Source organism: Acomys minous, assembly GCF_964271855.1.
Source record: "Acomys minous genome assembly, chromosome: 2".
Lineage (NCBI taxonomy): Eukaryota > Metazoa > Chordata > Mammalia > Rodentia > Muridae > Acomys > Acomys minous.
The window spans coordinates 22,809,213-22,821,432 of NC_140484.1; the positions used below are offsets into that span (position 1 = coordinate 22,809,213).

The 12,220-nt window shown below is 40.4% G+C and overlaps 1 protein-coding gene across 6 annotated transcripts in view; it reads right to left on the reverse strand.

The window, feature by feature from the left end:
* The window catches only part of EXOC6 (exocyst complex component 6), a 141,233-nt gene that overhangs the window by 30,212 nt on the left and 98,801 nt on the right, over positions 1-12,220 (reverse strand). For 5 of the 6 annotated variants that reach the window (XM_084773032.1, XM_084773034.1, XM_084773033.1 and 2 more), the window contains one exon: positions 791-864. The exons of the other annotated variant lie outside the window; for it this stretch is intronic. In XM_084773032.1, the coding sequence (XP_084629158.1) occupies positions 791-864 (74 nt within the window). The remainder of the gene's footprint in view (positions 1-790; positions 865-12,220) is intronic. 6 annotated transcript variants of the gene reach the window in all.

The window sequence follows — 12,220 nt, forward strand, 5'->3', positions numbered from 1 at the left end:
CCAGAGGGAATGGGCATCGTAACCCAGGCTGGTCACAGTTCCTTTGTTCTAATTCAGTCTCCATATGGTCCCCTGCCAAGGACAGCAGTCACTCTCACTGTCAACCCCGCACTCCTGAACCCTCTAAGGAGTCCCCCTGCCTCCACACCCTCTGACTCCCCAGCTTTACTAAACCCCTTAATCCTAGGATTAAGAAAGAAAAAGAAAAAGGAGAAGAAAGAGGAAGAAAGGACTAAGAAGAAAAAATAAAGGAGACAGAAAAGGGAAAGAAAATAAAGACTACAACAGACCAGAAATGTCAAAATCAGAAAGAAAACAAAGGCAGGAAGAAGAGCTCACTTTGGCACTAGACCTAGAACATTTTTAACAGAGAAAAATATGTAAGAATGAATAATTAATTTTTTAAAATCTAGTTTTAACCCTTTTTCTAGAGGCATACAAAATTTTGTAAAAGCTAACATTTATAAAATTTCAAACAAGGGGTGACTTTCCAGTAATAATTAATTTGCATTTAATTTGAGTTCTAACAATAATGTTACTATTGTTACTGATTTTTATATGTGGCCACAAAATTACCAAAAATAAACAAATAATATTCTTATTGTGGGAATCCTCCATAGAGTTATGAAACCAAATGAGCAAAAGTTTTGACATCTGCCAAGTACACAACAATCAAAAAAAGCATCTTCTACAAACGTGTTTTCCCGGGGCAAACAAGCATTCTGGTACCATTAAGAATAAAGACTATGGCAAGAGATATTAGTAAACAGAGAGCATTACTACCTCTTACCTGTCTGAGCTCAAGGAACGCCAGCTGCAGGGTGTCCCCTTGGAATCCCGGAACAGGCTCGGAGCTGGCAAACACTAGTTAACATTTCAAATTTTAGAAAATAGAAAGGAATTAGAACAAGATTGAAAAAATACACAAAAACGTAATTGCTACATTTCTTCTCATTACAAAAGCATCGCAGTGTTTACATACAACCACTTCAAAGAGCACTTACAACCTTCAATTTCTAGTGAATATGCTCTCTGTACGAACTACTGCAACTACTTTACTAGTTCTAAACTTCTAACCTGCCACTTAATCTGTAACCTTTAATCACAATAAAAGATACAAGGGTTATCGTACACTTCAATCAAAGTAAAGTTTTTGGACTCTCTTTTGGCCTTAGGTGAATGATTACAGAAGCACTTTGAAACTGTCAGTTCCACGGCTGTCGATGCAATTCAAAACAGCTGCTCAGCTACACAGCACACACATAAACATCTCACCTCTAGCTAACAAGAGGCCGACACCAAGGTGAGAAGTCAGCTTTGCATGCAGACTACACGCAAAATGTTTAAGGGGCAAAGTCAGGATGAAGTCAAGAATGTCTGTTCATGTCACGTAGTCAGTTTTTTTCTTCAAAATGAAAGAACACCCTAAGATAAGATTTTTTTTTAATGCAAGATATTTTTCAGTAATTTTTGTGCTTTAATAATTTTAATCCTAATAAACTGCTTAGGGGGCTGAAGCAGGAAAACTGATGATAATTCAAGGCCTTAATGAGTTCAGAATCAGCTTAGACAACCTAGGGAGACCCTGTCTCAAATTCAATAAAAACAGGGGCTGGCATAGCTCAGGGGTAGGGTGCTTTTCCAGCAAAGGCAATGCCCTCAGTTAAATTCCAGTACCAACCCCCACAGACAAACAAACAACAACCCAAAAAAACAAAAACATAAGAACTGCATTTGAGTTCTACTTTGTTTTAAATGAAAGATGATTAGTTCATTTTTTAAAAAACTTCACTGTAAGTGTGCGCACGCACAAGTATTATATGAGTGTGGATGAGCTGGTGTGCATATGTGTGCACACGGAAACCAGAGGTCAGTATTGAGCGTCTTCTTCAACCGCACTACACTTCTTTCTGAGACAGGGTCTGCTGGTGAGGCCAGAGATCATCACTTGGCAAGAGTGCCAGACCAGAAAGCCTCAGGACAGCAGGCTCGGTTGCCAAGCTTGGCTTATTTAGGGGGAGCGATGGGGATTTACACTGAACCTGTATGGCTAACACTTTCTTTACTGAGTTGTCTCCCAGCTCCAATTTTTTTTTTTTTAACCAATGTATCTCTGTGCACCATGTGTGTGCCTTGTGCCCACAGAGGCCAGAAGAGAGTGTCAGTGCCCTGGAACTGGAGTTACAAACAGTTCGGAGGCACCATATGGGTGCTGGCAACTGAGTCCAGGTCCTCCCAAGAACAGCCTGTGTTCTAGCTACTGATCCACGTCCCCAGTGCCGCCATGAAAACTTTTGCATGTGCGTGTGTTTACACATACATGCCATGGCCTACATGTGGAAGTCAGGACAGCTTCCAGAGTCCACCCTCCCTCCCTTCCACCAATGAGTCCCAGGAACAGAAGGCAGGCTGTCTGGGGTGGCGGCAACTGCCTTTCCCTGCCAGCTCGCCTGCCAACCCCACCTTTCTGTGATCTCCCTCACACTAATATCTCCATTTTCTTAGCAACACTGTAGAATGCCCACATGAGAACTTAACCAAGCCAGTACTCTAAAAGCTACTTATAATTCTGCCTATGTGGGTCGCAGAATGCCAAAATTAAGTCTTAAGTTTAGCGGAATTTAAAAATAAAATAATAGTTTAGAAAGGCTCAACATTAAATAATTAAAACCAACAAAGAAAGCCTAGCACAGCCTAATCTACTTGGCATCTTTGGGGAATAAAAAGATCAAAGTAAGTTCCTGCTGCTCTTGAGATAATAATAACTTTACCTTAAGTATGAAATTTCTCTCATTTTCAGCATTTTGTGGAATGTATGTCTTTAAAAAAAAATAAACTACTACTGAGGGGTTTTTTTTTTTCATAATTCTCTGACCTCCACTAAAATCTTTTTTCCTTTTGTATTTAAAAAAACTCAAATTCTTTGAGAATTGTCATGTATTTGTTCTGTCTAGCTTTTCTAGATTTTTCTGCATTCTCTCTTGTAGTTTGCACATCAGTTCTCACTCTGTGCTCATCTCTCTTGTTAATATTACTCCTTAGCTCTTGAGCTGGTGACCAACTACAGGAGCCAGGCTCACAGTAAGAGCAGACAAGTACGGGTACTGGCAAAGGCCCCTCCCACGGATCATGCCTCCCGATGTCAGTCAGCCTGTCTCTTTGTCTGTCTCTCTGTCTCCCCCTCCCCCATCCCTCTTTTTTTCTGGATAATGCTATCATATATTGTCATACTGGGGCTCAATCTGTGAGATACACGATCCTCCAGCCTCATCCTCCCAAGCAACTAGGTGTACTGCAGTACAGATGGGCCTGGCTAGTTAACGGGCACGAAATCCCTTTGATATGCACCTTTTGAATATAACTAACCAAGAGGTGCCATCACTCCCCCCTACAAACATACTTCCTGGCCCTCTGCTAGGGTCTAGGTGAAGACATGGAACAGATGATCAAGCCACCTTTCTTGGGCCCTCTAGTACCGCAAGACCAGTTTTTAGTAAGGAGACCTAGCACTTTTCGCTTGCTAGCATACTTTACTCTCATCCATGCTACCCTGCACAGTAAAAAGTGGCATGCATCATACAGTGGGACAACTCCTTACTATGTCCCAGATAACTGATTTTCTCTACTCCTACTAGACTTTAGTTGAAGAATAATAATATGTAGGGATGACAGGACAAAAAGTAGATTAGTAAATCTACTTCTCAACTTAATGACTTATTTGTTACTCACAAGGTTATTTTTATTCACTGGTATGGAATTTCATACATTGATGCAAAATAAGTTTAATTTTTATATATTAGTATAGAATTCAAATTTAAGATTATTCTTCACACACACTGTATATTTTCTACTCTGATATGAAGTATTGTACCCATACAACTCAACTATAACACAAGATTTGCTTTCAATACTTTGAAGATGCTATTGCAGGCTGCTTAGGATAATTAGGTAATACAAGTTAGTTGTTAGTTGATCAAATCATGGTCATGACAACTAGGAGTCTATTTTTATCACAATAATATACATCCTAGATTTAACATATATATATGATTCTATATAAGTTAAAATAGTTATATAAAGTCTTCAAAAAGCTTAGAGACCTACTCGGGAGGCAGAGGCAGGCAGATCTCTGTGAGTTCAAGGCCAGCTTGGTCTAAAAAGAGAGTCCAGACCAACCAAGGCTACACAAAGAAACACTGTCTTGAAAAACAAACAAACAACAACAACCAAAAAAACCTCAAAGATCTACAGAATATGGCATTTAAAGATGTTTTTATTAATTAAAAGATTCTTTGACAATAAGACAGGGTTAACTCCTGGCAACACCCAGCCTACCTCAAAGAAGATAATCAGCATCAATGAACCTCCTTATGGAGATGGCTTCAAATGTGGCAAACCAGCCACTGGGCAAAATATCCTCATTTCTGCCACAGACAGAATTCTGCCTAAAAATGGGCAAGCTTAGATACAGGCAGAGTTGACGGCCAAACTCTACCAAGACAGGATAAGCAAGTCCTCAATATTCCTGCCTCACAACTACATTTGTCAGGTATATTGGACCGGAAGGCTAAAGATGATGCTCCAACGTTATAGAGGGTTTTGGGTGACTGCTCAGGCAGCAAACTGTCTCTGTCATCTTCTCATTTTAGAAGCTGCTAACCGCCCTTCCTGTTTACTCGGATAATTAGTTCTATTCCTTCTCAAGTGTCTGATGAAGTTAAAAACCAGATAGTTTAGTTTTACAATTAAGCTTAGTTGTTTAGGGGTTAATATGTTTTTAGGTCTGGATACATGTTTTGAGTTGATAAACATGAAATATAATAGACATTGATTTACATTCAGAATTTTAGAGTCACAAAGTTGGGAAGATGTTTTCTTCAAGGTTGCCAAATACAAATAGCCAAAATACTATGAATGTAACATTTATATAATTTCTGATTGTTTTGTGGTTCTTCTTGCTGTAGGTAGTTTATAGTATATATGAGTAATAATATAAATGTATATGTAAGAAAAGAAAAATAATAAAAAACAAAAAAATTATATAATAGCCTGTTAAAAATAATGGTCTTCTTAAGAGTGTAAAGAGATAGCCCACAGGTTAGGAGCACTGTTGATTTTACAGAGGACCAAGGTTCCGTTCCCAGCACCTACATGGTATCTCACAGCCATCTGTAACTCCAATTCTAGGAACTGACCACCTTTTCTGATCTCCATGGAAACAGGCATATACATGGTGCACACAGACAGACAGACAAAATACTTATACATACCTCCCAAAATAAAAATATTTTTAAAATGAGCATCTTTTAATTTAAAAACTACTTGGGATCACATAAGGCCTTCCTATAAGGCACAGAAAGCAGCTCAATTTCAATTATGCTTGCAATTGCAAATATAAAAAGTTAATTCTCAGACTTATGGTCCTTCTGCCTCAGCCTCCCAGATGTGGGTATCAAGGGTGTGTGCTACCATCTCCAGCTTCATATTTTTTCTATGCTGAAAACAATCTGGACAGGAGAATTAGACCCGTGGTGGAACAGTTTTCAGGAGTGTACAAGGTCCTGATAAGATTCCTGGCACCACAAGTTAAAAAGAGGAAAAGAAAAAGAATGAATCTGTTATTTTTCTTCCCCCTCAATTCTTGTTTAAGAGACAACACTTAAAAGTTCATTGGCCTGGCATTAAACCCAAGAATTTAGTGTCAAAATTATAATATCATAAATTTGTACAGCATTTTACAGCTCATAAAACACTGTCTCATATGCCATCTGCTTTGATCATTATAACAACTTCCTTTGGCAAAGAGGGCACATGGATGTTAGCTTATAAAATCTTCGAAGCAAAGAGATACACCCACTTTGAGCCTCCCCACAGTCAGGTCCATTTCTTTGTTTTATAGCATCGAAAAATTAAAAGTAAAATGACTCGCCCAGGACCACACAGCTAAATTGGGCATCCTGGCACTTGATCCATTGGCCCCAAATCCAACTAAGAATTCAGCTTCTTGCTAACCAACATGCAGGCAGTTTATAACTCTCAGGGCTCTTTCTCAAATATTTTTTTAGGGACAGAAGGTGGTTTAGCAATCTCAAATCATGCAACACAGACAACAGTTGTAATAACAGGCTACTCAGCTTGATTGGCAGCTTCACACTTTTCCCTTCGTTTCTTTAAAACTTAAATCCAGTAAACACTACAACCTCCCCCGAGTCTCCACTATCTTGCTCTTAGCTCAAGCTATCATCATTTCTTGCCTGGATTACTAAACACTCCCATCTGCTCTCTTGGCTGCTTCTCTTTCCTCTTCTTCCAGCGTGATTTATGTCAGATGTAATTGTTACTTGGGCATTTCAAAGTTTAGCCTCCTTTAATGGTTCCCCATCACTCTCACAGTAAAACAAGACTAAGGTCTTTTACAAGTGGCCTTCGTCTCCCTCTCTGGCCTGATCTCTTAATACTTTCCTTAAACTCTTTCCAAACAAGGATGCCCAGCCTTCCTTGTGCACACCAGTCTCTTTTCATAAAGCCTTTGATCCTCTTGCCTGGAGCATTCTTCTCCCCTTCCACCTGTGCAACTCTTACTTACCCTTCAATTCAATCATCACCTTCTGTGGAAGACTGCCATTATCCCTGGAGACTGTAAGCTGTTTCCTCTGTAACTTCCTGTAGGAATCCTGCCACAGTGCCCGTTCTGCTGCCTTCTAACTGTGTCTACGTTTTCTCCTAAAACCATGAACTCCCTAATGGTAAGAATCATATTTTCATTCCTAATTCCTATAAAATAATAAACGTGCAACAACAGTTTCATAAGAGCACAGAGAGAAAAGAAACAAGCAATAAACTCCACAGGAGGCCCAGTCTGTAGTTAACATTTTATCTAGCTTGTTGGTTAGGATGACTGTGGTCCAACAGAGCCTCGAGGGATGATGGAAACGGTCTTTAAATGCACTAAAGAATAGATACTTTTGTTCTATAGCAATTTAAACTTAACAGCCACAGGTGGCTATTGGGCAGTGTAGGCACAATGTCCTGTCATACTCAGGGTATTTACATCAGAATGACTGCGTGAGAATATTTCTAATGCATTCTTCAAAAAAACTGAAATTTTGAGCTCGTCCACTGAACAGAAAGTTCCTGGGAAGCGGAGGTTTCTTTTACCTTTATATATCCTGTGTCTGGTGTACAGGAAATACTAAACAAGTGTATGCTGGATGGGGGAATACACAGTCATAGACAATTGTTTGCCATCAATACTGACTCATGACCCTATGAAGGACAGTATCTTTTATACACTGGTGGCTGTATTTTGAAATCCCCTGATGTATTCAAACTCCTTGGTTCATCCAGAGTGTCATATTTTAGGATTTCCTTGTTCTCCCTCAGGCAATCATTTAATAATAAAAACAGTAAGCGCGTACTTCCCTGCTATAGTATCATCTTTGTCAGTTATGCCTTCAAGTGTATTTTTAAAAGACATGTAATAAATACGATCCTCCAAAAATACTTTAATATAGTTTCTAAGCTTTAAAATTTTTAAGAAGGTTATTCTTTTTTTTTAAAGATTTATTCATTTTATTTTATGTGCACTGATGTTTTGTCTGCATGTGTGTCTGTGAAGGTGCCAGATTCCCCTGGAATTGGAGCTACAGACAGTTGTGAGCTGCCATGTGAGTGCTGGGAATTGAACCTGGGTCCTTTGGAAAAACAGCCAGTGCTCTTAACCGCTGAACCATCTCTCCAGGCCCTAAGAAGGCAATTCTAAATATCTCTTATTTCATAATCTTAAACCAGATGGTGGTGGCATACCCCTTTAATCTCAGCACTTAGGATCTTGGAGTTCAAGGCCAGCCTGGTCTACAGAGTAAATTCCAGGACAGCCAGGGCTATACAATGAAACCCTGTCTCAACAAACAAACAAAACCCAAACATAATCTTTGTTGTCTCTACGTTGACTTTATTTTTACATTCATTGTGAGTACATGTGTGTGTCTGTGTGCATGCATGTGTGATGCATGTGCATGTATATAAACCAGAGGACAATTTGCAGGTCAACTTGTCAACTCCAGTTTCTTCTCCCTTCCTCTTTAAACAAAAAACAAAACCAAAACATGTCAAATTTTAAGAAAATTTCTTTTTACATTTTACTTGCTTATTTGTGTGTTTGCACACATGTGCATGTACAGATGTATAATTCTTGGTAAGGCTGAAATTAAAATAGCTACTTGGAACTCAAACTTTGGGTAGGCTAAGTACCTGTGTGGATGAGTCATAAGAAGGAATGATGAACGGTGCCATCTAGTGGTTTCCCTGATACAGAGGCGCTGCTCTGGGTTGTCAGGAGTCAGCACTCTTGCCTCTGATTTGTATTAGATTCCTAGTGGTTGGCAGCAGAGCAACCGAAGCCTGAAGAATATTTACCATCCCGTTTTGACACAGAGTAAAAACTAGTCCTCTCCATTTCCTGGAAAGAACCCTCAGTGCAGTACCCTCAATCAACAGCTGGAGCGCTTTTAAATGTGGAATAAATCTGATCCAAACAAGTAGCAACATTCACCGCCTTGTAAACATGACACTGACAGTCTTCTTACTCCATTCCCATGACTTCCTCTCAATCTTCTTATTTGGGGACAAGGATCTGCACCCAGGCTAAAAAGAGGTGAGATCATGATTTTCACCAGCAACAAGAAGAATAAAGATTTCTGCCACTAGCGGGCTTTGTTTGCTTGCTTTGTTCTCTTTAGCTTTTATGTGTTAAGTCTTTATCCAGAGTGATGAACTACTTGAGAGTTATTCATGCCCAATGACTAACCATCATAACAGATGTCAGTCTGGGCACTCTGTTGGCACACCTGTAGTCCTAGCCACAACTCTGAGGCCAGCCTGACGATGTAGTGAGACTCTGTCTCAAAGCAGAAAAGGCCAGGGATGTAGCTCAGTGGTAGAGCACTTGTTGACCAGGCACAAGGCCCTGGGTTCAATGGCCAGGACAGAAAAGTAACTGCCAGCACACTTTGATAAAGCTTTTCTTTTCTTTGACCCTCCCTCTCCCTCCCTCTCTTCCTCCCTCCCTCCCTCTTTCCTTTCTTTCTTTCTTTTTTTTTTTTAATTTTAGTTTTTCAAGACAGAGTTGCTCTGTGGAGCACTGGATGTCTTGGGACTCTCTCTGTAGACCAGGCTGGCCTTGAGCGCAGAGATCCACCTATCTCTACCTCCCAAGTGCTGGGATTAAAGGTGTGCACCACCACTGCCCAGATTGATACACTGCTTTTCTAATCCCTATGAACGGCAGATATGAATTTAGCGATCATAAGTTCCAAAGATAGGTGTGTAGAATACATGAAAATATGAATATGTATCTAGATTACATATATTTTATGGGGTAGAACGTGGTTTCCCGATGCTTTGGAAATACTAGGTATTCTGTCAGAAGGTGAAAATTTTCTCAGACAGTTTTGTAACAACTTAATAAGAGGATATATCTTTTTTTTTCAACATACTTCTATCTGCAAGGTACCTACAACTGAAGCATAACACATTAATAAGCACAAAACAAACCAGCTGTGCAGGTTTAGAATACTAGCCTATAACAAGCATGGGAAATCACCCTCAATCAAGAAGAATTTTATTAATAGGCTGAGATGTCCAATGTGGCTCTCAGAGGAGCTCAGCTCTGCAGTTCCCAACAACACAAGCCTAGTTACCTTCCTTTTTCTGAACATGTAGTTTCTAAACACACTAGTGCTGGGGTCATAATGGAGATGAGCAAGCACACCCACTCCAGTCATATGCTGGGCATGCCTGACACTATGAGATCTCATATCTGAGTGTGCCCACTTTCTCAAACTATCAACTGCTTTTACAGGATTCAGCAATTTTTAATATTTGTTAATGAAGTTCCTGACTCCTCACTGGGCTTTAACTGCAAGAGGGTAAGGATGAGACCTGTCTTGTTTACTACTGTGTCTTCTAAATACCAAGTACCTACAGATATGGAGGGAGCAGGTAATACCCACAATGCTCCTCAGCGTTCCACACCCTTCATATTCCTTAAGACTTACGGCCTCTCCTTCTTAATAGGATTATCTGCGAAGTCCTAAATTCTAAACCCTGTGTTCTAGGGAGATCCTGAGGCCTCCTGATAACTGGATCAGAGGCAAAGTCCAAACTGGAACTGAGTATGAAGCCAGCCTGGGCTACACAGAAAGACCACTGAGAAAAGGGATGAGTGTAAGGCCAGCCTGGGCTACACAGTAAGACCACTGAAAAGAGGGAGGGATTCCTCCAAACACACAGAAGTTCTTCATACGTTCACATACCGTTCCATGTTCCTGCATCCAAAGAGTTTAAAATCAAGTTTGACTCAGTATTGCTACAAAAAGTAGTAAAAAACTAGAACAAGTTCAAAAAAAAAAAAACTGACAGAGTGGGAAGGAAAAATTAATCTCACAAGGAAACAAAGAAATCCTGGCTGTTTAGCTCCAAGCAATAAAAGGTCACTTCTCTGCAGTTATGCAATATATTAAGTGGTCAAAGGGGAGTCCTCATCAGCTACATTTACATCACGGAGTTAAATGGTCCGATGTGAAGTGCAGAAGGACCAGGTGGCTACAAGCCAGGACCCCAAAAGTGATGCACAGGTCATACCAACTTCCTGTGCATCACTTTGTTTTTCTCCTCAACAAAAATAAACATTTATACACTTTTCACTATGAGTGCATCACTGTGTAGCTTTCCTAAAATTTCCATAGGGGAGGAATAGAATTTAATTAATCTATCCTGAACAGCTAAATCCTCCATTTTTTTTTCCCCCTTCGCACCCTCTGCTGATTACAGGATATATTCTCTAGGTCTCTTTCACTGTGAGTTTCAACTCTAATCATCTTAATCTAATCACATTCAAATAATTCACTAATTTCATATATTTCCCTCTTCCAAAATGTCTGCAATCAATTTTCTTAGGTTTTTATTTTCCCTTCCGAATATCAAGTTCCGTTTATCTTGGAAAAGGAAAAGTCCTCCCACTTTCAACCTGCCCCCCCCCCCCCCGGTCCAGTTTAATTTCCATGTGACACTAAGGTTAACTTTTCATGATGCAGATTTCATCAAGTCTTGATTTAAAAGCGTCGGTGAGGCTGGAAAGATGGCTCAGCGTTAAAGGCACTTGCCACCACGCCTGGCAACCTGAGGCTGGTCCCTGGGACCCACATGGAGGGAGGATAGAACTAACTCCCCTGAGTTTTCCTTTGACCTCCACACACATACAACACACACACACACACATTATTTTTCAAGACATGGTTTTCAAGGAACTTGGAGCTCACTGACTCTGCTAGTCTGGCTGTAAAGTGAGCGGCAGGGACTGCAGATGCGTGCTGCTGTGCCCAGCTCTCCCCCTCTCCCCATGGGTGCTGGCAGTAAGAACCCAGGTCTGTCCTCATGCTTGTAGACTGTGCCAACTCTCCAGTCCCATCATAAATATATTTCAAAATGTCATAGCTTTGATTATTTCAAAGTATGTCTTAGCTAAGAAGAAAAGATAGTTTGACCTTTGTTTTGTTGTTTCTTTTTAAAACATTGGAGGTTTCACTATGTAGCCTAAGCTGATCTTAAAGTTGTGACAATGCTCCTGCCTCAGCTTCCCAAATGGCAGGATTATAGGTATGTGCCACCATGCCCTTTAGTCTAGGCTTTGTTAATAAAGTACACACATAGGACTTTGTGCTTGACAGCCCAAGTGCATATTACAATAGTACCCTTAAGCTATAAGGCAGGGCATCAGATGGTGGCTATGAAGAGAAGGAAGTCAAATTAATGGGGAGAACACTTAAGAGGATAAAGAGCAGTTTTCATCAAATTAACTTGGGGGGGGGTGAAGGTTTGGTTTTGATGCATGACTGTAAGCACATGCCACAGAAAGTTGTCAGTCTCCCAAGTGACCAATTGAGGGGCAGGAGGGTGCGGGCAACTGAAATCTAGTCTGCATTTCACTTGAGCAGCCACATGCTGTGCAAGGAGCTGGGTCCACCTGGAAGAGGGCAAACTTTCTCTACCCACATAAGGAAGACAGCACTTGGGTGTTTTCCTGTTGGTGAGAACATCCTTTGCAAAAGGACACAGTATAGACTAGTGGTGCCTCCAGGCTGACGGCAGAACTGCTCACTTAGAGAGAAGCTGCTCGGCTTCTGTGATTCTTTACACACCTGCCTGTAACTGCTTCTTC